Source organism: Poeciliopsis prolifica, unplaced genomic scaffold (genome assembly GCF_027474105.1).
Source record: "Poeciliopsis prolifica strain line A6 unplaced genomic scaffold, Auburn_PproV2 SCAFFOLD020, whole genome shotgun sequence".
NCBI lineage: Eukaryota > Metazoa > Chordata > Actinopteri > Cyprinodontiformes > Poeciliidae > Poeciliopsis > Poeciliopsis prolifica.
Window position 1 is genome coordinate 9,402,545 of NW_026562395.1, and position 25,130 is coordinate 9,427,674.

At 38.5% G+C, this 25,130-nt stretch overlaps 1 protein-coding gene across 2 annotated transcripts in view; it reads right to left on the bottom strand.

Annotated features, from left to right (window-relative positions):
• Nucleotides 1–25,130, bottom strand: part of epha7 (eph receptor A7) — a 121,502-nt gene that overhangs the window by 29,974 nt on the left and 66,398 nt on the right. For both annotated transcript variants that reach the window (XM_055044114.1, XM_055044113.1), the window contains exon 6: nucleotides 2,394–2,518. In XM_055044114.1, coding sequence (XP_054900089.1) covers nucleotides 2,394–2,518 — 125 coding nt within the window. The remainder of the gene's footprint in view (nucleotides 1–2,393; nucleotides 2,519–25,130) is intronic.

Here is a 25,130-nt window from a genome sequence, read left to right on the forward strand (position 1 = left end):
GACACTGTGATGATGAAACCATGTGGATTAATAGCAAATAAAAATCACCATTATATAATTCAAAAATATGCTAGGTTATTTTAAGATTGTGCACTTCTAACATAAAAATGCAATCGATCAACTAAAAGTAATATATTAATTGCTAATAACCTCTCAAACGGAACAGCTGAAACCAGCTGTCCATTCAGGAATCTTGCTCCAAACACCATGTCTGTCTTAGAAAATTAGACTTTTTAAAATAATTGCCAGTATTTCTTTTTCTTGCTTATGATATGCTATAAAAAATATTTACAATCATTGCTGGAATATTAATATTAATATAGTAATTTAAAAAACAGCATACCCTAGATTGGTTATTAACCCGTTTAATCCCACCAGCAACAATTGTTGCCAGGCATTTTTTCTGACTTCTCGAAGCTCTTAACTTTTGGCAGATAATTTAAGTTTTAAAATAAAATAATAGTTTGTCTACTCTAAGCAATATCAATTCCATGTATCTAGTGTGAAAGATCCCACGACTAGAACTCTTACTACCAGCCTGTAACTCTGGAAGTAGATGTCTGTCACAAACCTGTACAAGAGGAAGTCTGTAATATACTTTAATAGAGTGAATGTACGCATCACAACAACTGTTGCCGCTAGCATAATACATAGACAGCATTATGCTTTGTATCCATTGCTTTGATGTTTAATCTATATGCTTTGCTGTTCCCACAGAGCTTAAAACTATCAGATATTTTAGATCTTTTAGATATGAAAGAACCTTAAAATTGTCTTTTATGTCACTCTGATTTCCACAGTTGAACCTCTCCCCCCCAAAAGGTGATCCTTTTTACAAAATGTGGCCTATTCACTGAATGGCCACTACAATATGATGCCATGTCTGAACCTAGTTCAGGAAAAAGGCAAAGGTCTTGTGCTTGTTTTGGTGGAACAGGGGGAATGTCCTCTCAGAAGCACATTTGTTGTAACATTTTCACTTGACCTTGCCTCATTGATGAAATGACCAAATGAGCTCAAAGGTCACTCGGACCATCAGCAGGATGTGGCATTCAGTGTTTATGTTTCTAAAATATTTCTGAACACTCTTGTAACCATTTTTTGTTACAATAGGTTATGGATGTCACAATTTTTCTTAGTTGTTTTTATATGTGCAAATAGGCCATATTTGTGTAATGTACATCATGCAGTTTCCCACAAGTAACAATTACTGCAGAGTATAAAACCCACATTTTCACTAACATAACCAACATAAAATTTAATAATTCATAAATATTTGTTAGAGACGTCCAAGAATTTAAATGGATGCGCTTATTTTGCAGGAAAAAAATTGGGAATAAACGGGTTAAAACCGACTTATTTATTGTGTTATTAAAACTGCATTTTGAGAGGAAAAATTGTTTTTCAGTCCTGCAAAAAACATGTTTTTCATGGAGGTGACATCAGCTTTATTATGACAATTGCACAATTTCTCATACAACTGGAATACTTTTTCAAGATGTGATTTATTTTCACAAATAATTTTATATCAATAAAAAGCAATCTAAACGAACTATGTTTTAGAGTAAAATTATTCCAACTTTATGAGCAACAGCAGATCAATTAAATGAAAATACTTTCTTTTATTATTTATGTACCCCACAGAACATCATTATTCGACCAAAATCCTTCTCTACAAGGACAAGTCCTCCTCATATAGACAAATCAGTTTGATCTAAATTTCTCTGTCAAAGCTGCATGGATTGTGTACTTTGTTGTTGAGTTCTGAGCATTTTGCCCTGGAAAAGCCCAAATGGAATGCCATGGTCTGTTAGGGGTGTTGTCGTTGTTTCCAATTTTCCACTTTTACAGTTGGGCAGAGCTCAACCACACTACGTGACACGGGAGACTGATTCGTCAGAGAGTGTGAGAGTCTGTAGCCAGCAGGACTGGCATCACGGCTCTGCTTCCCTGCCTTTGATTTGCTGGGTGAAATTCGCTCCATTAAACCTGGTTGTAAAAAGCTGATGTGTTCAGACTTGAAACACAGGGAGGGAAAGCTGAGATCTATGTAGAAGGTAAAGTGAGATAACAGTAGCAGACTGCTAATTCTGGCACTGCTGCAGCCTAAGACAATATGTCTGTATGTGGGTATGCATGCGTGTGCACGTGCGTGTGTGTGTATTAACTCGTGTAGGGGTGGTTGCGAAGGACCACAGCCTGATTAAAATCTTATGAGTATCAGTCATTATTGCAATTATAAGACAAAGAAGGTCCTTGCAGAATGTCACTCAGAGCAGCTTGCAGACGGAGTCTAAACTCATCGAATGCAGAAATGTTGATGTAAAATGAGATATGGCAGTAAAAGGCTTTTCAGAAAGAGATAAACACTTCTACATGTACTGTACACTCACTTTTTCATAGTATTTGATTTCATATTCGGTGATGACGCCATTGGGTTGCTGCGGCTCCTGCCAGGATAGCTGGATGCTGCGCTGCTGCACATTCTCCTTGATGACCTCACTGACCTGAGATGGAGCTGTTTGGAAAGGAACGTGTCAATAAGTGGAGGGCTAACCCCCTCAGCACACACATACACGCACACACAAATTAGGCCCACAGAAGCCATTTTATCAACAGTCAGCGGCCCCCATGAGCCCATGAATATTCATGGAAACACCTCGAAAATGTTTACACCCTGAGGTCCAAATTTCAATTACAGAGGAAACGTTATCCCAGCCAGCGGAAAAGTACAACATGTAAATCATGAATGACAATTTACTTAATTAATTCCAATGAAACAAGCAGACCCTTCTACTCCTTGATGATGCAGCTCGTCAGAAAGGTCTGTACCTGGAACCTCCTGACACCAGTCTTATGTACACCAATTACTTCAGGTTCTTTGCATCCCTCATTTTAAGTGTCTATCTGTCTGGATTAAGTATTGTGATATTTAGGTTTGCTAAACTGGCACAGAGGCAGTTTTTTCTTGAAGAAAGCATATGAATTTAAAAACTGTCTGTAGATAAGGCTAAAAGCAAAGTTTCTGTCATGTTGTGTGTATCTTCTTTAACTACCTCTAATGCTACAGTATCAACCACTAGCTCTCCTATAATTACTGTTCCTTTAGTGTTTTCTCTGGACACGGTCCAACAAAACCGTCTTACTGATACAGGTGCTGGTGCTCTTTGGGCAACAGCAGCTAGTTTTTAACTGGTTTCCAGAACTGAAAAATTTGGGACACAGATTGTTTGTTTTCTTTAAGACACAGAGTATTTCTTTGAACTTTTGTCAGAGACTCTACCAAACTTTTTCCGTAGTCAGCACACAGTGCCCTGAAGAGAATAACAAGGTATTTCAGCCTCAGGAGATTTTCTTCCCTAAGCTGTAAAAGTTACCCGTTGTACCCGTGTAGTTGGGAGGTTCATAAATCACACAAATCTTCCTCCACCATTCCAGAACATCACTAATTATTGTTGTCCTGGTTATAATCACCATCACGTTACAACACTTTGCTGAAATATCGTGGAGTGGGAAAAAACATCATGCATTTTGGTTTGCTGAACATCACCTCAAGGAGAAAAAAAACTGTTTATCACAAATCTGTAAACAGCGCAAACTGTTTTTTTGTTTGTTTTTTTTAGAAACATTGTGAAATCTTGATGTGAAATCTTGATGACTCAAGCTGCTCTTGGGGCAAAACACAAGCAGGGCTACAATACCGGACGTCTTAAAAAATTTGAAAAGTGCTTTTGTGGATGGCAATAATGTTCAATAAAAAGGTCTTTCTGCACACGGAGAAAAAAAAGCTTAAAAAAGGGGGTGTGATGATACATAGAACTGCCAGGACACTTTGTTGGATGACAAAGTGTCCTAAAGGTTATTGCAGTAAATGATACTAAAAGTAGTATAATTGTTTTATAGAGGCAATGTTCAAGTAATATAATTGTAATGGTATATCTCAAAGATCAATAAGCTTTAAGTTGTAATGAACATTTAACACTGGAGCTGCAAGATATTTGAATAACCAAAATAAATAAACAACAACAACAACAAAAAAACCCAAACAGAATCAAAGATAAAAAAACAAAAACAAAATGTCTTTTAAAAAAAAGGTGCTGGTTGAGACCAAAACACCAAACTAACTTCTGTCATCCAGTTATTGGTAGAAACAGGGAGATACTAACTATACATCATGGAAATGAAGTTGTTTTAATTTATCATGTGATAAATTGATTCATTGTGACAGGCCTAGATACAGCCAGGTCACACATCGCCATGTACATATGTTGAGCTCATAAGGCTGAGGGTTGGGTGTTAAATAAATTTAAACTCTTCTGATTCCTCATTTCCATTCTGCATCTTAAAGATTCCTGATTACGATTCTATTTAGTCAAAAAAAGTCAGCATGATTTGAATGAGTTATAGATTCTGGATAAAATAGGTCTCAACTTCTCAATTATCATTATTTTTTTTTTTTAAAGCTAAGCTTTTTTTACTTTACTATGCTTTACTAAGCTGTACTATGCATTTTTTTTCATAGAAGTGGTTCCAACTAAATAAATATCATACATATGAACTTGGATATAAATGTTATGAAACTTTTCACAGGGTTACATTTATGCAAGAGAACTTTATTTATGAAAAGCTGATGAAAGCACATCTACGCTGCTGGCCATGTTAACACACAAAAAAACAAAAAAACAAGTCTAGCTGAGCAGCTCATACAGTGTAAAATCATACACTGTGAACAGAGTTAGGCTGGGGGTTGGCAGTGCGTCTAGGTGGAGTAAACAATCAATTCTACACCATGAATCCAGAGATGTTTAAGCATGGTTACTGTGCTCACTTCTTTGCACAATATATTCTTTTTTCAAACATTGCACTGAGCCAGCTGCTCAGTTGTTTATCAACGTGAAGCCACAGTGTCGACCGCTGTGGCACGGTCCATACACTTCCAGCTGATTCTTCTTCACTGGAATTCGGCAGCTTCTGAATCAAAACCAGGTCACATTTAAATATTTGAAAGATTCAGGAAGAATGGAAATATTAGTCCCGATCCAAACGATTCTCAAGACTCGATGCCCAATATTGAGGATTTAAGAAGTATTTCTAGGAAGACTAAAATTTCTTCTATTTTTGCAAATAAAAAATCCGACAAATCATATATGTTAATTTATCAGAAATCTGTATCTGATAATTCCCTCAGATTTGACAAGACCACAAGGAGCAGTCTGTTGTAATCTATGTCAACAGTTGTAATCTAATCCTGATGCCAAAACAAAAAAGAAGAGAAAAAAAAACAACAGCAACAACAAAACTTCTGATTATGATTCTTTTGTGTTTTCACACACAGAATCACCAGTTTTGAAATCTCAGTCAATGTTTTAAATAATCTGCACTCTGTGTAGAATTATATTGTTTGAATTTGATCGTTTAAGTATTTTAGGTTTAAATATAATCCCACACTAATCCCTCAGTGATCCTTTGTATCTTGTCTGTCAGTGTTTCATTTTTTTCTGAAATGTATCCAAAATGCTTCCACAGTACCAACTTTTAAGTTCTTGGGTCATCTTCCATGTTTATGCAGCCAAGGGTTTGGCTGCATAAACATAAACAGCCAATGTGCAGCCTTTATTTATGAACTTTCATTGGTTATTTGTATGGAATTTGAATTGTATAGGTACTTGTAATTGTATAACCTTTACTGTCTCTTGGCCAGGACGCCTTTAAAACAGAGGTTCTTAATCTCAAAGGGCCTTTCCTGGTTGAATTAAAGTAAGAAAAAAGACAGAAAAAAATAATTCTAGCGCAACAAGACAGCAATTTTAGAACTTCCTTTCTAGTAAATGAGGCAGTGCTAAGATTAGCTCAACACTTTTTTCACCAGACCAAGTCATGCTGGCAGCAACTACTTTGCAACAACAAGACTTTGCAGAGGAAAATAGATACATATGTATTGTTCTTCATAAATCAAGGACCAACAAGAGACACCAACTTTTCCTAAACAAGCCAATGTGCTGAAGAGCCGGTGGAGTGTTCAGTGACCCAGTGGGAGCGGACCTCTGGAGCCTTAATGCAGCGTGACCTTAGATTGTTTTAAGATGACCTGCTACTAATGACTCCAACTGGATTAAAATCTCATTAGGCCTCATCGGCATTCTGGACAGTAATGGCTACGACAGTGAGAACCCAAGACCTTGGAAGAAAGACTGCTGTTGTGACATGTCTTCTCATAATCCATCCAACACACAAAAACAATCTATCCTTTCTCTGCACAGTTAGCCAGTCTCAAGGACAATTAAGCTTTCACTCCCCAAACACAACAAGCTTTTAGTTGAGCTTGACTTCATGAAATTTGACTGCCATCCCATGTCCTCTGAACTCTTTACCAGTCTAACCCTGCTGTAGTTTTAAAGGTACTAAATTAAACCTTGTTTATTTTCATCACCAGCAGATGTCTTTGTGCACTAAATACCTACAGAAAAAACACAGCTGACTAAAAAACATAACAAAGGTTTTCAAGAACATAATTTCCTGCATTATTTTTGCTCCTAACAGATAAGAACTATTCTAGAACTCTGTGTACATGAGATATATATTTATTATGAACACAGAATGATAATTTCTCAATTCGCCTTTAGATTCATCAGTTTCCTGATGTGATCAGGATCTGACAACTGATGACTTTGATGGACCAGATCTTCCAATATGCTTCTTTAGCTGTGCATCAGTTTTCAAACTGATAGTCCCATAGATTTGGTTGAATTAGGGACCAAACTGCAACACTCACACCTCTCCAATTTTATAAGCAAATCAACTAGAGTTCCATTAAAGCAGACTAAAGGGGGATGGTGTGAATGAACCCTAAATTAAATCCTAACCATGTGAAGAATCTAAATGAATGATTTACAACATTTAATTTTTGAATTTAAAATTTGTACAATGTCCTTGATTTCATTAGGTGCAGAGCAGGGCATCCCGTTAAACATTTAAAAGCTAACATAAACATAAAAGGTTTAAGGGACATAGATCAATAAAGCAAGTCTTTTCAGAAATGCATTGTTGTGTGTCGAGTCAAATTTTGTAGCTCATCTACCTATTGCCCCCAAGATTCTACATTCCCCCCACGTACAGTCATGTACGTGCAATTGTTCATTTTCCCACCTCAAACCAAAGCATCTGCTTTGATACCAGCAATGCAGCTGACCACAAGTTCCCGTCACAACTCTTCAATACATTAAAGCTAGTGTGTTTCTATATAGAGATATATTTTGAATTTACTTATTTAACTTTGATTTAACCAGGTGATCACCATTGAGATTAAGCTTCTGCCTACCCAGAGTAGCCGAAGACAACATGTATGGGTAGAGCATGCAAATTCCAGGCAGAAGACCCCAGGCAAGGATTCAAACGTAGGGCCTTCCTGCTGTAAGGCAACAGTAATAACCACTAGGCATACATTTCATAAATCAGTGACTTAACATGAATTTTTCCTCAAGTGGTCCAAAAACCACCTTTATAATGAACATTAGGTTATTTCAGGCCAATGATACAATGCGCTGAATCAACAAAGCATTTGAAAAGTGCTTTGGAAAACGGAAAACCCCTTGATGTTATCCCATGGGGAAAAGAGGGCAGACCCCTCGGCTGCAGGTTCTGGGTGACAATAGCTAGAGGGGCTACTGTGGTTCTGCAGGCAGAGTACTCATCTTGTGAACAGAAGGTTGTAAGTTTTTGCTTCCTCCTATTACGCCGATGTGCCTCTGGACAAGATTCACTGCCCACTTTTTTTCCCACATTTATACTCATCTGCATCATCAGTTTATACTCATCAGTGTATAAACTGATATGTAACTGTGTGAGAATGGCTGAATGTGACTCTCGTGTAAAGTGCTCTGAGTGGTCAAAATGATTGGAAAAGTGCTATTCAGATTCATTTATCATTAATTTCCTGTGCTTCATAAGATGGCAATGTATGTTTCAGGTTCTGCACCATTCCTATATCAACTTCCTGTCCTGAACGTTCCAGTATATCCACATGATGATAACAGACAGAACATTTCATAGCGTCTTCTAATGTATTTCTTATGTATCTGGTGAAACATTAGACAAAAACAGAAAAGACTTAAGCTAAACTCACTCACCATGCCTTTACTGTTTATGAACTGTAACCTTACATCATGGGGGGAGATGTATGTATCTAGATGTATTTTTCTTTCTTTAGCTACAGAAAAAAAAGTGCAATATATTATTTTCTTGGAACTGTGGTACAAATAGTTACACCTAACTATCTTCCACAATTATGGAAAAAAGAAAATCTCTATGAGTATAACATGAAAAATCTTTTTTTCATGGCTCTAATCCATTATACCTCAGTGAGGTAGATGTGTACTGCCGGCTTTAAAGACAAAAAAATTTGATTATGTTCTCTAGAGGAAGATGTATGTTCAAGTTAAAATGCATGATTCTGTATGCTGCATGATAAGACTCTGTAGCCTTTTTGGCTGTACTTTAGTAAGTATAAAACATAAAACAATCAAGTTAAGAAAATATTTGTTTTTATTAGAATCTTTGTTAGAATCACCAGTGGGAACATTTTTGGCTCCCCTTTCAGTGCATTCTACTAAATGCAACATAAACCATGTTTTAAATTAACTTCAAATGATTTGAGTTTGATCACCTTAATTTTTCTACACTGAATAAAATGTAAGTGTTCATATATTTTCATGGTAAGATTATGCTGCTGAACTAAAAGATTAACAGCTTGTTATTTTTCACATCTTTTTCACATCTAATAATTGCCAGAATAGAAGCTTTGACAGTACAGTAGAGTTGCAGTGGGAATGGGCAGCATGATGAAACTTCCTACTTTCAGAGCTGAAGCCCTTGTAACTGCAGCAGCAGTTGTAATGACTTAGCCCATTCCCACTTCCTTCTCAGACCTCAGCTGGTAGCAGAGAGCAGAGCCGCTGTGTTTCAGTCCAGGTCATGAGAGTAGGGTCTGCACAGTTTTCAACAAAAGCAGTCTTTTTCCTTTTAGGCTTTAAAATGAAGGTCACAGCTGTGGTTTGACTATTTTTAAAGGGACACTCCTTGCGTTCTGTCTGATGCAAATAGTGAATCACTCAGGCATAACTACGTGTCAGCATTTAATCACTGACTTGATATCATGGAGACCAGTCAGCCAACCACTCTAACACTTTCCGGCCTACCTGTGGGACTTAGCGCAGCGGAAAATTGTATAATTGTTATGCTGATCTTAAAGAGACTGTTTGGGAAAGCATTTGTGCATTCATTTTGCAAGATTAGAAAGCGTGTTAGTGACCCCAAACACCTTCCCCTGTAAAGCTAACTGATCCAGAAGTCAATTCTCACCGTGCTCTGAATGTGGATATCTTGCAAATATATGAAACAGTGCATTTATTAATATTCTCTGCTTTTACTCAGCTTGGCTGATTTTAACTCTGAGGCAACAGGCAGAATGGTGATAGTTCATGAGTGTCATATATGCATTTATGGATATTTTCACAATATGCTTGTAGCTCTTTAATGCCTGAGATCCCTCCTATTTTTAAGCTCAGTAAATTGTTGGCATTTAGGGACATTTTAGGGACAGTTTTATTTAGGAATCAAACATGAAGACTGCAACAAACAATACAAGTCCATCCTCTTTTTGATGTGAGCATAAAACAGGAAGACAATACAAAGTCAAAACAAAGGTAACATAAACAAGGACCATCTCAAAACCCACCCACCTCCCCATTCCCTAGGACGTACATCCTATCACACCGAGAGTCAAATCAGATTCTTTTCAAGTGGAGTTATCAATATATTGTCGAAGGGGTTGCCAAGTTTTATTGAAGCGCTTTAAGTTATTTGTTAGTGAAAACCGTATTCTTTCCAGATGAGAGAGCCTTACCAGTTCCTCCAGCCACAATTTGACTGATGGAGCCTCAGATTTTTTCCAAAACATCAGCACTAGCTTTTTTTCTATGATGAAGGCATAAGCTAAAAGTTGTCGTTGGTATTTATTAAATTGTGAAAATTGAGCTGAAACTCAGAGTACAATCAGAAGTGGGTCCAGCCTTAACTCTGTATGAAACATATCTGACAAAGTTTTGAATATTCCAGACCAAAATGGTGTTAATTTAGTACACAAGGAGTAAGAATGGAGAAGTGTGGCTTCTTCAATATGGCATTTTTCATACAGTGGGAATGTGTGCATAATTTTAAATTGCATAAGACAGTGTCTAGAGTTGGCAGAACACTTGTGAATATTCTCTAGCGCAGCCTTCTAGAGTTCATCGCTTATCTCCATTCCTAATTTCTGCTCCCAGCCTGCTTTGAGGCCCTGCATGGACGATGAGGATCTGGATAATAACACATTATAAATCTGGGAGATTAGATGTCCTTCCCCACAACCAAGTTTAAAAAAGTTCATCAAATTCACTAGGTTTTATATTCTCTAAAGTGTGCATGTGTGTTTTGGTATATACCCTGACCTGTCGGTATCTAAAATGATTATGTTCATGGAGACCAAATTTGGCCTGAAGCTGAGAGAAAGAGGCAAAGTTACCAGCCACCAACAGGTCACCAATAGTCCTGAGGCCTAGATCTTTCCATAGTGTATAACCTAAATCTAACGTGGAAGGGACAAATGAGGGATTTTTTGCTATCGGTAATAAGAAAAATAAAGATTTAATACCAAACTGGGATTTAATCCGTTTCCAAATACGAATAGTATTGTGGATGATGTGGTTATTGTTGTATGCCAAGTTATCTATACTTGTTGGTGATAGAATAACAGCACCAATTTCATGAGGGCTGCAGTCTTCTTTTTCCATTGTGATCCATTTGGATTGTGTAAAATTGTGATCTAGCCAAATTGTGATGATGCGAAGCGTACAAGAGTAATAGTAAAATGAGAAATTTGGGAAGGCTAGTCCACCCTTCAGTTTTGACTTGCAAAAATGAGCTTTGCTAATTTGGTGCATTTTATAGTCCCAGAGAAATGGGATGATTATGGAATCAAGTTTCTTTAAAAATTTCTTGCGTAGAAAAATGGGAATATTTTGAAATATCTGAGGGAGAAAAACCATTTTTTATTGAGTTATTCTTCCCACCAGGAAAATGGGGAGATATCTCCAGAACTGAATGTTTTTTGCAGCTTCACCACCAGGAGGGGGAGAAATTAGCTTCATAAAGTGAGTTAAAGTCCTTAGTAATCTCTATTCCAAGATAGGTGAACTTATCATTAGTAATTTTAAATGGCATACTTTCCAAGATCGAGGAGTCCATGAGCTTAATTGGCATGAGTTCACTCTTGGACCAGTTGATCCTATAACCTGAAAATCTGCTAAATTGCGAGATTTTATCTAGGAGCGTTGGTATAGTACACTGAAGATTGGTTATGAACAGTAGGATATCATCTGCACATAAGGACATTTTATTTATAGTCCCTTTAGTATTGTATCCCTGTATAAGAGGGTTGGCACAGATTGATTGCGCGAGGGGTTCTAGTGCTAAGGCAAAAAGTAAGAGTGACAGCGAGCAGCCCTGTCTGGTGCCTCTGTGAAACTGAAATACTGGGCATAGTGTTTTATTAGTGACAATTCTAGCACAAGGTTTATGATAAAGGATTTTTAACCATTTTAAAAAGTGTTCGCCAAGATCATATCTTGTCAGGGTTGCAAAAAGGTAGGGCCATTCTACTTGATCAAAGGCATTTTCCGCATCAAGGGAGAGGACAGCCAAATCAGAAATTTCCTCCCTCTGGGAGTAAATCACATTATCCTCATGCATTTTAACTTGAACATATGTCTTCCTCTAGAGAACCTAATCAAAATCTTTTGTCTTAAAAACAGGCAGTACACATCTATATCACATAATGGATTAAGAAACATTGAACAAATATTTTTCGTCATGTTATACTCAGAGATTTTCCTTTTTCCATAACTGTGTGTTAACATAGTTAGGTTCCAGATTCTCCAGCTGGCTTTGCTCTCCCTCTCCTGTCAAATATTTCACACACTTAAAGCTATTGTTGCGTTTACAGCACAAGTCTATTTCCTTCCACTGCCGACAACCATGTATTTACTGTTGGAGGGAGCCTAGTTATGAGACTGAATGCTTTTAAAACATCATCTGTAGATGCCAAGGAACAAAGGACTAGTGACAGTTTGGTCCCTGGCTGGGCTGACACTAACAAAATATGACAGAATGGAGATTACCTCTGCTTTGTGTGCTGACTCCCACAACAGAGCAGAAAGCGACTGCTTTTAAATGTTGGTAGCTGAATGGAAAGGGGCATTTTAGCAGTGCTCCTTGTGGAATTTCCCTCAAAAATGAATTTTTTTCTGTTGATGATGATAATTCTTTTTGAGAGGAATATTAGATGGAAGTATGTCACTAACTGCAGTTTGCCTTGACATACTGAAATAAGAGCTTCATCAGATTAGGTTGTAATCATTAGGAGCTAAGAAATTCATCTTGAGAAAATATTGTTTATTGTTTTGTTTTTATTGTGTGTGTGTGTGTGTGTGTGTGTGTGTGTGTGTGTGTGTGTGTGTGTGTGTGTGTGTGTGTGTGTGTGTGTGTGTGCGTGTGTGTGGGGGGGGGTTGCGTGGGTGTGTGTGTGTGTGTGTGTGTGTGTGTGTGTGTGTGTGTGTGTGTGTGTGTGGGTGTGTGTGTGTGTGCATGTGTGGGGGGGGGGGGTGGGGGTGTGTGTGTGTGTTTTATTTATCTGAATGGCATTTGATGTTCTCAAGACTTAATTCTAAAACACTCTTGGAAAAAAAATAAAAGGGTGTAAATGTAACCGATTAAAAGATTTAGCAAAATATATATTTTCATTCACATACTTTCATCCATATCACATTTGCAGCTTTGTATAAGGTGAATAATTAAAGTAAATTAATTTCTTTTTATTTATTTTATTTTTTATTAGCTAAATGTACCACTTGGTAGTCTGCTTTTACCTTCTCTTTTTTAAGGATTCCAACTGTAAAAACAGAAGTTTGTTCTCTAAATTTTCATGCGAGCTGAGCCTTTTGCTGAATTCCACATAACGGCTCATATTTGCAGTCAACTGTGAGCATGAAGAGCAAATGTGGACAGGGAGACTTGATCTGCCTAAAACTGCTTCCCATCTGTATGGCTTTGGGATCCAGCCAGTCTAAAAGCACCTTGTTCCTCCGTTCTAACAAAGCTTCATTCACTCAGTGGATAATATGCCTTCCACATGCCAATTCCCCTTAATGCTACAATGTGTTTCTAAAATATGGCTAAACTGGTGATGGCAATCATTTCAAATGGTATTCTAATACACTATATTGCCAAAAATATTCACTCACCTGCCTTGACTGACATATTAGCTTAAGTGACATCCCATTCATTTCAATATGATGTTGGTCCACCCTTTGCAGTTAGAACAGCTTCAACTCTTCTGAAAGGCTGTTCAGAAGGTTTCAAAGTGTGTTTATTGGGATTTTTGACCAATCTTCCAGAAGCACATTTGTGAGGTCACATACACATGTTGGACGAGAGGGCCTGCCTCTCAGTCTCTGCTCTAATTCATCCCAAAGGAGTTCCCAAAGGGTTGAGGTCGAGACTCGGAGCAAGCCAGTTAAGTTCATCCACACCAGATACTGACATCCATGTCTTTATGATCTTGCTTTGTGCTCCATGTTAAAAGAGGAAGGGACCAGCTCCTAACTGTTCCCACAAAATTGGGAACATTGAATTGTCCAAAATGTCTTAGTATGCTGAAGCATTCAGCGTTCCATTCACTAGAACCATAGGCCTAGTCCAGTTCCTGAAAAATAACCCACTCCATAATCCCCCCTCCACCAAACTTTACACTTGGCACAATGCAGTCAGACAAGTATCGTCAAACTGGCAACCGGCAAACCCAGACTCATTCGTCCGATTGCCAGATGAAGACATGTGTTTCAACTGGAGGTGAATGTCAAGATAAATGCTGGTTCTGGAAACAAAACAACTCCTCTTCAAAACAATGGAGAGGTCACATGCATCTCACCAAGTAGCTCATGCTGGAACATCTTGGAACCCATAGAGAAAACAAAGTCTCACACTTTGGATCTGACTGGACAACTAATAAGGAAGGAGAACCCTTCACTTAGATGATCCAGGATGGCCTGCTTTGAGCCAAAATATTCCCCATGTTTGTTATAAAATCTATGCAAAAAAACTGCATAGTTATCACTCAAAACTAAAACATGCAAGGGAAACTTTCTTTGTGGAAATCATAAAAACATGAACAACAACTGACAGGCTCACAAAACCCTTCAGTAAACTTGAACCCCTTTCAGGGCATGCAATGCATTTGCCAACTTCTTCACAGAAAAAAATACAAAAGAGTATAGGGTTAATCTGCACATCAACAGCAAATTCAGTACCAATAATATGCCCAAACATAATAAATGCAGAGAAAATCACAAAATTTCAACTAGTCAACTACAAAAGCTTAGAAGAAATTATAAATCAATAAAGCTCCTCTCCCTGCTGTCTTGATGTCATACCCACACCTTTCCTTAAGAAAGTCCTGCTTGTCATTCCCTCTGATCTGATTCAAATAGTAGACGTATACTTTTCCTAAGATGTTTTTCTGCAGGCTTTAAAAACAGCAGTTATCAAACCACTGATAAAAAATAATCTGGACAAATCACTGCTTCAGGATTACAACCTCCCTTTCATCAGTAAAATGATTGAAAAAGCTGTTTCAACAGTTGAATATCTTCCTAACCATAACCAGCCGATTTGATGTCTTCCAGTCTGGTTTTTGTAGTTACTGCAGTACTAATATTCTCTAAGAAAGTACTAGAGTATTCAGTGACATCCATACAAACCCAGACAGTGCTTAACACAATTGACCATGGCATATTACTGAGATGACAGAAGTGGGTTGGCCTCTCTGGTCCAGTACTCAACTGGTACGACTTTTACAAAAACAAAGAGATTTATTTGTTTCAGTAGAAAGCTTCTCATTGAAGTAGACAGAAGTTGCACGTGGGGTACCATAAAGCTCAATCTTATGACTCTTCATATTCAATATCTATATGCTCCCACCTGCTCAGCTTATAACAGTAAATAAAATCAGCTACCATAACTACACTCAGGATATTTATGGTATCATGAGTGTACCTTCAGTCACATAAAAGCAGTTATGATGTCATCCTTCTATCACCTGAAGAACATTTCCAGGATTAAAGTAGTGATGTACCAGCAAGATTTAGAGAAACTTAGGGTTTCCCCCAGTGTAGTATAAGCCTGGTGGGCCGCCAGGTTTGGCCCCACGCCAGACTAAACGTTGCAATCTGTACTTCACCAGCAGAGCAGAGTCAAATCTGAAAAATACATTGAACAGGACACAAATGTGGGAGTGCACCAATCACACAGCTGGCGCCTCTGCAAGTCGGTCATGACTGTCTGCACCTCAAGTTCATCTTGGTGCGGTTCGCACCCCACCTCTCACTCAAACTGGAAGGAGTTCCTGATGAAAAGTTTAATCTGTAACAGGATTTATATGAACCCCCATTGAGGAATCATTTTTCACAGCATCAAGGTCTGAGTGAAGTTTAAAAGCCACCATGTTTGCTCCGCTTGCAACTTGATATGAACCACAAATATAACCTATCGTCACACTTTCAGAGGTGCATGTTGAGCATGCCATCCAGTGACAATGACGTGTTTTTGTGTACAAAGATGCATTTACATCTAACAGACATTGGTCTAACTTGTGGCTCCATGCCTGTTGTTCCTCGGTGGGACACTGCATTAGTGGGATCGTGTTTCAGTCGCAGCATGTAGTTTTTTTATTTATTTTTTGCAGTGCCATAATGCTTCAAACTGCGGCAGAACAAATCCTTTCTCTACTTACAGTCAGGCAGACTTTCTGCGTGGAGCTGCATGGAGATCAGGAAAACTTGTTCCTTAAAACTAAATAGACTGTCTTAAAAAGTAGACAGTCAGGAAAATGGGATAGCTTACTGATTAGCAGTGCCTGATAAAATAAATCTCTGTCCCTTTGTATCAGAGATATCCATAGGGTGGACAGTGGATTTAGCACACCGTCCAGGGCTGGTCCAATGTTATATGTTGCCTTGGGCAGAACTTGATTCAGGAGCCCCTCTCACTGCTAAGAATATCAGCAGCAACAACAAGATTCAACACAGATTTAATGGAATCTGGGAAATGGGTCAACCTTAAAACCAATCAGTGATAATTGTAAATTGCTGAGAAAACAAATAAACATTGTGAACAAACGGAGCTCAAACTCAAAAATTAAACTCATAACATCAGATTGTAGCTATGGTAACAAAACAATGTAACTATCAAAATTGTTCTTTGCACTTTTACAAAGTAAACTTGCCAGCACCTTAAAATCTTAAATTTAAATGTTGAACAATTTAAAAGCTCCAATGCCTAAAGCTCACTTAGAAAATCTCCATAGTTATTAAAGGGTTTAATTGTTTTTGTTGTTTAATCCTTTCTATTCTTTTACATATTGCATGATTTCCTTATGTTTCCAGGTCAGTGTGTGGTAAGGTACTGTGCATTACAGACCTCAGCGCTGATGGTTAGGACTTTTTAGAAATCACTCAGAATCTGCATGCACTTCACCTCACTGCACCTCTTCTTCTGAACAATAATTCAGTTCTTTCCATTATTTGGTAAAATATCTTCAAAATCCAAACTTTTTCAGGGTTCCCTTATTTCATAGGGAAAGGCCTTCACTGAAATGTGAGTGATGAGACATCAATGAAAAGGCAGCATGTTTACCCACCAGTGGCTAACTGGATGTTATCTGGGAAAATTTTTCAAGCCCAGTGAATCCTATTCACAGTGAACACTCCAGGCAGAAGAATACAAACTACCCTTGAACTGCCTGCATTTGAAAATAGTTTTAAAGAGTCCGGTAGAGGACAGAGTCCTCTCTGCATAACAATGCCGGTCGAGGCAGGGACATCTTTTGTGACCATGCAGAGGGGTCAAAGGCCACTCCGTTTGAAAGCAATTAGCCAGGGCTGATTTGAAGGAGGACTAGTCCGAGTCTTTCATGTTCTATAGGGCTGACAGCTCCAGAGGTGATGGCATGATTATTAATACATGTCTGATCCCTTCAGTGCTGACAGCTCAACACAGCCATCATATCCCCCCTCATTATTCCTCATTTCAAGGACTCAACACATCAGGTCTGTGGATCAACTGAGCAATAGCAAATAAAATTATCTCGGCTTCAAAGTTGGTAGTCATAAAATGCAGATACATTCTGGGAGGAAAGTCTCTATCAAGTAATGCTATAACATCATAGCATCACTGCTATGATGTCAATGCATAGCATTACATAGCATTACTGGAACTCTCATCATTTCAGCTTGACGGACTCTGCCCAGAGGCCACAGCGGATGCTGCTACCAGGTGACCAGGACACAACTGTAACTATTGTCAGTATTAGAGTTTAAAATGAAGCACAAGATGCCTTTAAGAGTAAGCAGTATTTTCTGTGAGGCACACTAATTCAGCCTGTAAAAGACTGAGAGAGAGTGGAAGACTGAGAGCAGAAAACATGAAGATTAACTAGCACACAGACAAGTTGAATCACAAAGCAGTTATGGAATATGCTCGATTGAGAAATGCAAAGATCTTTTGAGTTTTCGGATTTACATTCCTATGGAATATCCAAAGAGAAAACTATTTTAGAGGTAATGAAAGCTCTTCCATTGTTAATCCAAAGTATTGAAACCTCTACCCTTTGAATGAAGTGCAGGAGGGCCTTGAGTGAGATAATAATTCTACCAGATGCTAGAGACAGATTAAAATGTGAACTTTTGTTAGTTTTGTCTCTTAAAATATAAAAAAAATAAAAAATAAATAAATAACAATAATTAAAAATTAAAAATGGATGCTCTGGTGGTGCAGGGACAAACCACACTCACGTATTGAGGTCTTAGTCCTCGTGGCGCTGGTCGCTGCATGCCTTCCATTAATCTGTTTCCTGTCAAACTACTTTCAAATAAAGCCCACAAGAGCCAACAAAACCTTCAAAAAATAATAAAACCATTAAAACACATCAAAAATCAGCCACAAAATTTAGAGCAGTGAATCTCTTCTTCAGGCACAAAGGAACTTGGAAGTTAGGAAATATTTCTCAGTTTAGTTCAATTACTTCATAGAACTTCTTGTGCTCAAATAAGTTTTTTTTCTTTTCTTTTTCCTTTATTGTTTGTTGTTTGAGTCACTGAGTGCATCACCCACACCTAACAGCTTAAGTATACCCTTGTACAACACCGTGAAGCCAGAAATCAAACGCAGTGGAAGGTCAGTGGGGGAAATTGCATTCATGCTGCACTGACGTCTACACAAGGCACACTGTGCATGATTGCCCCTCCAATGCTGCATGACAGGAGTTCATTTTAACCCTCGGTGGTATTCCCGTCCACTCGCTGCCTTGTAAATATCAAATGCCATTCAGCAGAGTAACAGATGCAGAAATCACCGGTCAGCTGTGTTACATAATTGTCAAACCAGCGGGGACACCGCTTACTGAAGAAGCACTCAGCTTTCCTGTGTCAGTATCCAAATTAGGGAGCAAGTCTGGCAGTCTATCATCAGCACCTCTTAGCACACTCCCTGATTTTCTCAAGTCAGCTAGAATTGGGTCTGCAATAGCCATATTTAGTTTCTCTCATGTGGAGCAAGAGAGTCATTTTGACGTGACTAGATTTACATAACTGTACCTGTAATTCTGTAGTGATGGCGACATTCACCCTGCAGCTGCTGAAAGCAGTCTGACCAAGATATACGGTCACACAGCTCAAGTTTTCTTTGGCTTCACTGCCAAGAGGAAATGCACCTCTACTATTTTCAGCTTCTCTCATAACTAACTCTTGAATAAGCAGTGGAGCAAATATAATCTGAAGCAATCAGTTGAGGTGTATTTTAATAATGCCAGCTGTGAATCACATCCTCCCCGTCTGGAAGAAATCAGGTCATGCGGTGGAAGGCCATGATAATTAGCTGCAAAGAGACGAAGACACGAGGAGACGAGCGGCAGGAAGGCTGTAGCAGGCCTGTGAAAACGTCATGTATTCACTGCGTTCAGTGGGAACCTTCAGGTCGTTTTTTAAGGTGGAAACAAAATAACCACAGAGATCCGTGGTTTGTAGCAGAGCCAGGCCCTAACGAGAACTTTTGTTGACTTGTTTCTGCAATCAGAATTATCACAACAGCGTGATGTTTGTGAGAAAAAAAAAGTTCAAGTTAACAGAGTCGAATCCAGAGAATGCCATGAGAGGGAATCTCAGCTGGTTAAATTTTTTAGTTTTGTTCATTAATGGCTGTTCCATCTGAAGTTACTTAATCAGAGAAAATCCCCTGAAAGAGCTTTCTGTATGACGTACAGCCTGATACTCTGATTCCTAATTGCTGAATTTCCTCAGATCTGCTGAATGCTTTCAGCAGACAGCCTGATGAAGTCATAAAGATATGTCAAGTCCTTTGTTTTCTCTTTTTTTACTGGAGAGCTGGGTTGTAATGATGCTATCTAACCCCAGCTCGCGCACAGAGAGTCAGGGAAAATATGCAGAGAACAAACAAGCAGAGGCCAGATGAGGAATGAAAGCACTGGCACTTGTTAGAGTTACACGCTTGGCTTGTCCGCTGCCTTCCAGCTGAAGGCAGCTGCAAGGCACGCCTTTTCCAATCCCTGAGCAGGCTAAGCAAAGCCACGCGTGTGCACAGTCGGTGGCTTTTATCGTTTATCTTAATAAAACAAAGACTGCAGAGCGAAATGACAGAGCAGATTACAGCAAGAGCAGCAACTGTGGATATTTACAGGCGCTGCTAAGCAGCCAAACGCCCTTCCACCTCTTTGCCTCCCTTAAATGTCAAAGCTCAGCCTGAGGGGCCCTCCACTTCAATCTGCGACCTGATTGGACATCCAAGCTCCAAGAATGTGGCAGCAGAGATGGGGAATTGGTGGGGGAAGGGCTGATTGACAAGTGAGATAATTTCACAAAATGCACGTTGCTGCAGACGGATGGTGCTCACCAGGTTAAAATCCTGAGGCACCGTTATTATTCTGAGGTTGCAATCCCTGCAGTCATACTTATCTGCGTTTCCCCGCAGAGGCAGCTGCTCTCTCTCCCTTATCGGCTCAAATGAAGTCCGTGTTTGGTTTTAAAATGGGTGAAATTTCAACAATGGTTTTGCATCATGTGGAGGACACACAGCTGGTATCATGAACATCCACTTATTATAGAAACCAGTCCATCATCAGGAGGATGATCATATTAATCAGAACCCATGTTATTTAATCACAGGCCTAGATGGGTGCAATCCATGACCCCATTCATCTAGGTCCCATCCATCCAGGGTCCCTCCAGCCATCGTCTGCAGATTGCCAGTTCTCCCAGACACCATACGGTCCAGACAGATCAGAGTCCAGCATGAGTCGGAGACGGACTGAAAAGGAGCCGCCTGAGGCCGCGATGGACAGCAGTGGAAGAAGCAAAGCGCGCTCTCGCTGACCCGAGTGAATTCACAGCAAACACTGTCTACGTTTGATTATTGCAGAGCTGGGTTGATGTTTGGAAATCTTATTTTTCAGTAAGACAGAAAAAAAAACAATCCTCTTCACAGCAAGTGGGACAGAGCAGGAAGAGTGCAAAATGCAGCCTCATTCTAGGAGATCACCTTCAGCTCAGAAAAAGTGAAAATAAAGCGAGGCAGAATCAGCAGCAGTAAAACCAGGCAACCGTCAGTCTCATCGCCTCTATCAGTCGACCAGCAGACGCTCCAGCCAAGCTGGCCTCAAATCTGCAAAAAAAACAAAAAACGTTTGGAACTGGAAAGTTTAGAGATATTTCCTATCGAATACCAGTGATGAGAAATCTGTTTTAAATAAATATTCAAATCAAAATGTTTTAAAGTGTTTCAATTAATTAAATTCAAATAATTATGCATTGATGTAATTAATTATATCAACATTTCAGTGCAATCAATTACTTCTTTTTTGTTTTTACATACAAAGTTCCAGAGTGTGACCCTTTGTTGGGTATTTCTAACAAAGCTGTATATAAGATGCAAAAGCAGCGATGGATGACAGAGCTGCTTCTCTCAGCCGTTTCCCTGGGAAAAGACTTCAGTCAGAATTAGTAACGTGACCTTTAACACATTCAAGATTTTCTTCAGTGTAATGTAAACCTGGCAGGCCAAAAGATTTTACTTCACCCTCTTATCCTCAGGCTAAGCTTTGCTTGTTTTTACAAAAAGACAAATTAAATATTTCAAATAGTTTTTTTCATATACCCTTAACCGCATCTTTGTGGTGCTCAGAATTTCACTGGGAGACCAGAATCATTGCTGAAAGAAGGAATGATTTACAGATGCTGCAGTGAACAGGGCACAAAGCTGAGAGTACCAGTCAAACCTTTACAAAGAAACTTGCCAGCCCCTAAAAATTTTCAATTTAAAGCTTAAATTTTCATGATGCAATTCTAAATAATGTTTAAAAATCCGCAAAACTGCTCATACTGCCAGGATTGATAGGTTTACTGTTTTCTCCACTGTTTGTTCTGTACAAGTATCAATAAATACCAACAAATTGAAAATAAAGGTACTGTGGCCTGAATAGCATAAAACTGAACCCAGCTAAAATAAACCATTTCAAACTAAATTAATCAGTAATAATTTCTGCTCAACTAAATGAAAGCGATCAATAAACTTTTTTCTATACAAGATTTCTTGTTTTATTTTGATAAAATAAAATGCAGGATTGAGAAAAAACAAAGATTATAAAGCTGTCATGACTTACAAATTAATCTTACAAATTGTCTCTTGTTAAATAAAAGCAAAATAATTTTTCTGTTGACTTTACTTGCATTTTCAATCAGGTGAGCCTTCATTTTCAAGTTAAACCATCTTCAAATATTTTACAGTGTTAAGAAAAAAACTTTTAGAACAGAACTTCAGAATAACTCTGAAAAAACACATCATTTTACCAAGTATTTTTGGTTCAGCTTCTAGTACAAATATCTTTATGCACTTGAAATAAGACAAACAATAACTCACAAGTAACTTTTGGAAAGATATAGAAGCTATATTGATTTTTTTAAATCAATATTTAAAAAAAGAGAGACGCAATGTTGATGAAAAAGTACGAGTTAACTTAAACAAGCTCATATAAATTGCTAAAACTGAAAGTTAGTTTTGTCTCACTTCAAGTGTGCTAAGATATTTACAGATGTACTTGGCATGATTTTGTGATTTTGCAGTGATTACAGTACACTCATGATATGAGTGGAATAAGTGAATCTCCAGAGATGCAGCAGGTGAAAAGCCAAGAGGAAATGAAAGGAAAGGCCTGATGCTGCAGAACTGTATCAGAATGCACCACAGGCATTTGTCCTGGAGGCGGTGTTTACAAAAGCCAGAGTTTCACAAAAAGAGTGACTGACCTCCACAGAGCTTTCCTTCTTCTTCTTCTTCTTCCACCTGTTTTAGATGTGGAAGTGGCTAATAATGATTAATGATGACCGAGCAAAGAGAGAGACGAGTGACTGTGGGAATGCCGTGAAAAACTAACACAATCTCAAGCGTTGGTTTGTCACAACTCACTGAGCGGAACAATGTGTTTAGATTAAATTCATTACTATGATTTATTACGGAGTGTCATGTAAATGCTGTTTGGAACACTAAGAAGCTGCTGAGTTTAACAAGAGCTGATTATTCCCAGACTGTGTCGGACCGGACTGCCCCCCGCCCTGAAACCGCGCGGCCCGATCAGCTGCTGGCCCAGACAAAGCCGACTCTCAGGTTGCTCAGTCGAACTCCTCTGGCTCCTCCTCCCGCTCCACAAAGACAAGGCCACTTTCCTTGTTCTGGACAACTGCCCACAGCCCCTGCAGACCCTCACATGGCTCCTCAGGCTCTGGGGGGTCCCAGGGGTCCTGAGGAGTTTTCAGCCCTGGGTTAGTTTTCAGCGCTTGATTAATTGCAAAGCATGTGGTGAACAATGTGGGTAGCTGAGCTGGCCTCTTTATGGTAAGAAAGTCCAGTTTGCTGTTTGCAGGCTGGTGTTTTTAGTTCAAGCTGAAGCCACATGCTGGTAAGAGTGTAAGAGAGATAAATTCTCTCCCCAGAATCATCAATCATGGAAAAAATACTTTTAAAAATTTAAGTCGACATTTTTTTGTTTGTTTGTTTTGCTTGTTATTTTCTTGAAGTTTGTCTTCACTTTTTTATAGTTGTTTTAAAAACTCATGCAAAGACCAAATATTTATTGACTCTCTGATATTAGCTCCCAACATGACAGGCCCAATATTCTGACTGAGGGGAAAAAATTGCTTCAGAGCTTTTGGAGTCCAGAAAAACATTTGTGATTTGTGAGGTATGACTATACAAGCAAAATGTATAATACTTCAAACTTTTTGACTAATTTCTTTCGTAAAATATATATTTCACAACTAAACTTTTTAAAATTCTGTATTGTTTTAAACTCTTCACAAAAGACTAACTAAACACCCACAGAAGATTGTTAGTAACCTACGTGCTGCACAAACACTCACACACAAACATACATACATGATGGATGGATGGATGGATGGATGGATGGATGGATGGATGGATGGATGGATGGATGGATGGATGGATGGATGGATGGATGGATGGATGGATGGATGGATGGATGGATGGATGGATGGATGGATGGATGGATGGATGGATGGATGGATGACGTGGCAGAGTTGCTTTGAAAGCAGATATAAAAGTTTTAAGCCATCTCATGTCTTTTGTTAAGTACAGTGAAGGATGTGTGATGCTGTGGGCCTGATTCATTAGTTGGTTTGTGTCATTAAGATTTTCCTCTTAAAACATGAAGGAATCTGATGGTTTCCTATGTGATAAACTTGAAAATAGTTTATCTTGTGTGGCATTGCTACTACTGAGTTTTTATTTATTGTATTTATTTTTTTCAGAAAAAGAAATGAAAAGCAAAAATCTAAAAACAGGATAAAGTTATGTTAACTGACATTACACCATTGGTTTCAAGAGGAGCAGCTATAAGACAAGATGATTTCCTTCTTCTCTCAACAACATAAAACCATTTTAATCTAACCTCACCAGATAAACCCTTAAAGCATTCACGTATTTAATGGTGCTCAAATCTCACATTCTCATTACTGAATGTAGAATTATTTACACATTATTAACAACAATATTGATTTTGGCCCATCCTATGCAACATATTTTCAGTAAGCTCATTTTGTAGTGTTTTCTAAGTTGTATTATATTTGCAATTTATATGAGCTCATCATTTAATTTAGAAATCCATGAATCTAAACCACACACTGACATAATAAAACTCTTTTTGGTTGTTCTCATAAATAGTTTTTTTAAATTTACTTCTCTTAAATTACACCCTCTCCCAGACCCCGTCACAAAACATTTTCCGAAAATTGTGTGGAATTTGACGGTTTTTTGCTTTTACGTGTCAGAATTTCAGTACATTTGATTTTAAAAATATTGGATTTGTATCTTCCCATTATCCCACTTTATATAGAATTTTGTTTGTTTGATTGATTAATTGATTTTTTTTGTATTATGTAAAGCAGCTATAATCTGTTTGGTACATATTGCCCTAAACTTCCACCCAATAGATCAAATATGGTACAATAAGACTATGACATAAACAATAACACTTCCCATTTCTCTTCTTCTATATGCTCACATGCAAGATGTCATTTTGTTTCTGTTTAACCAAGTCACAAATTAGAAGAGACAGGAGGTCACGTTGAGTCCTTGCGCAGACTATTTCAGTCGGGGTCTTGACTCGCCCTCTCCCCTTCTCCCTCTATCCACCTGTGCACCAGCGTCATGGCTGATGAGTTCGCTGTGGCGCTCGCTGGCGCTCACACACACAGACATCCTGCACAACATCAGGCACTCCAGTCCAGTTTAAGAACATTTGCTGAACATTACGTTTTCATTTAGGGCTGCATCCTCAGAACCAGAACCAATCATGGAGAATCAGTAGTCAGCGTCTATGCAAACCAGAAAATTGTATAGCAGCAAAAACACTGAGTTTTTTTCAATCAAGACTAAAAATTCACATGTTTAGTGTTGTTTTT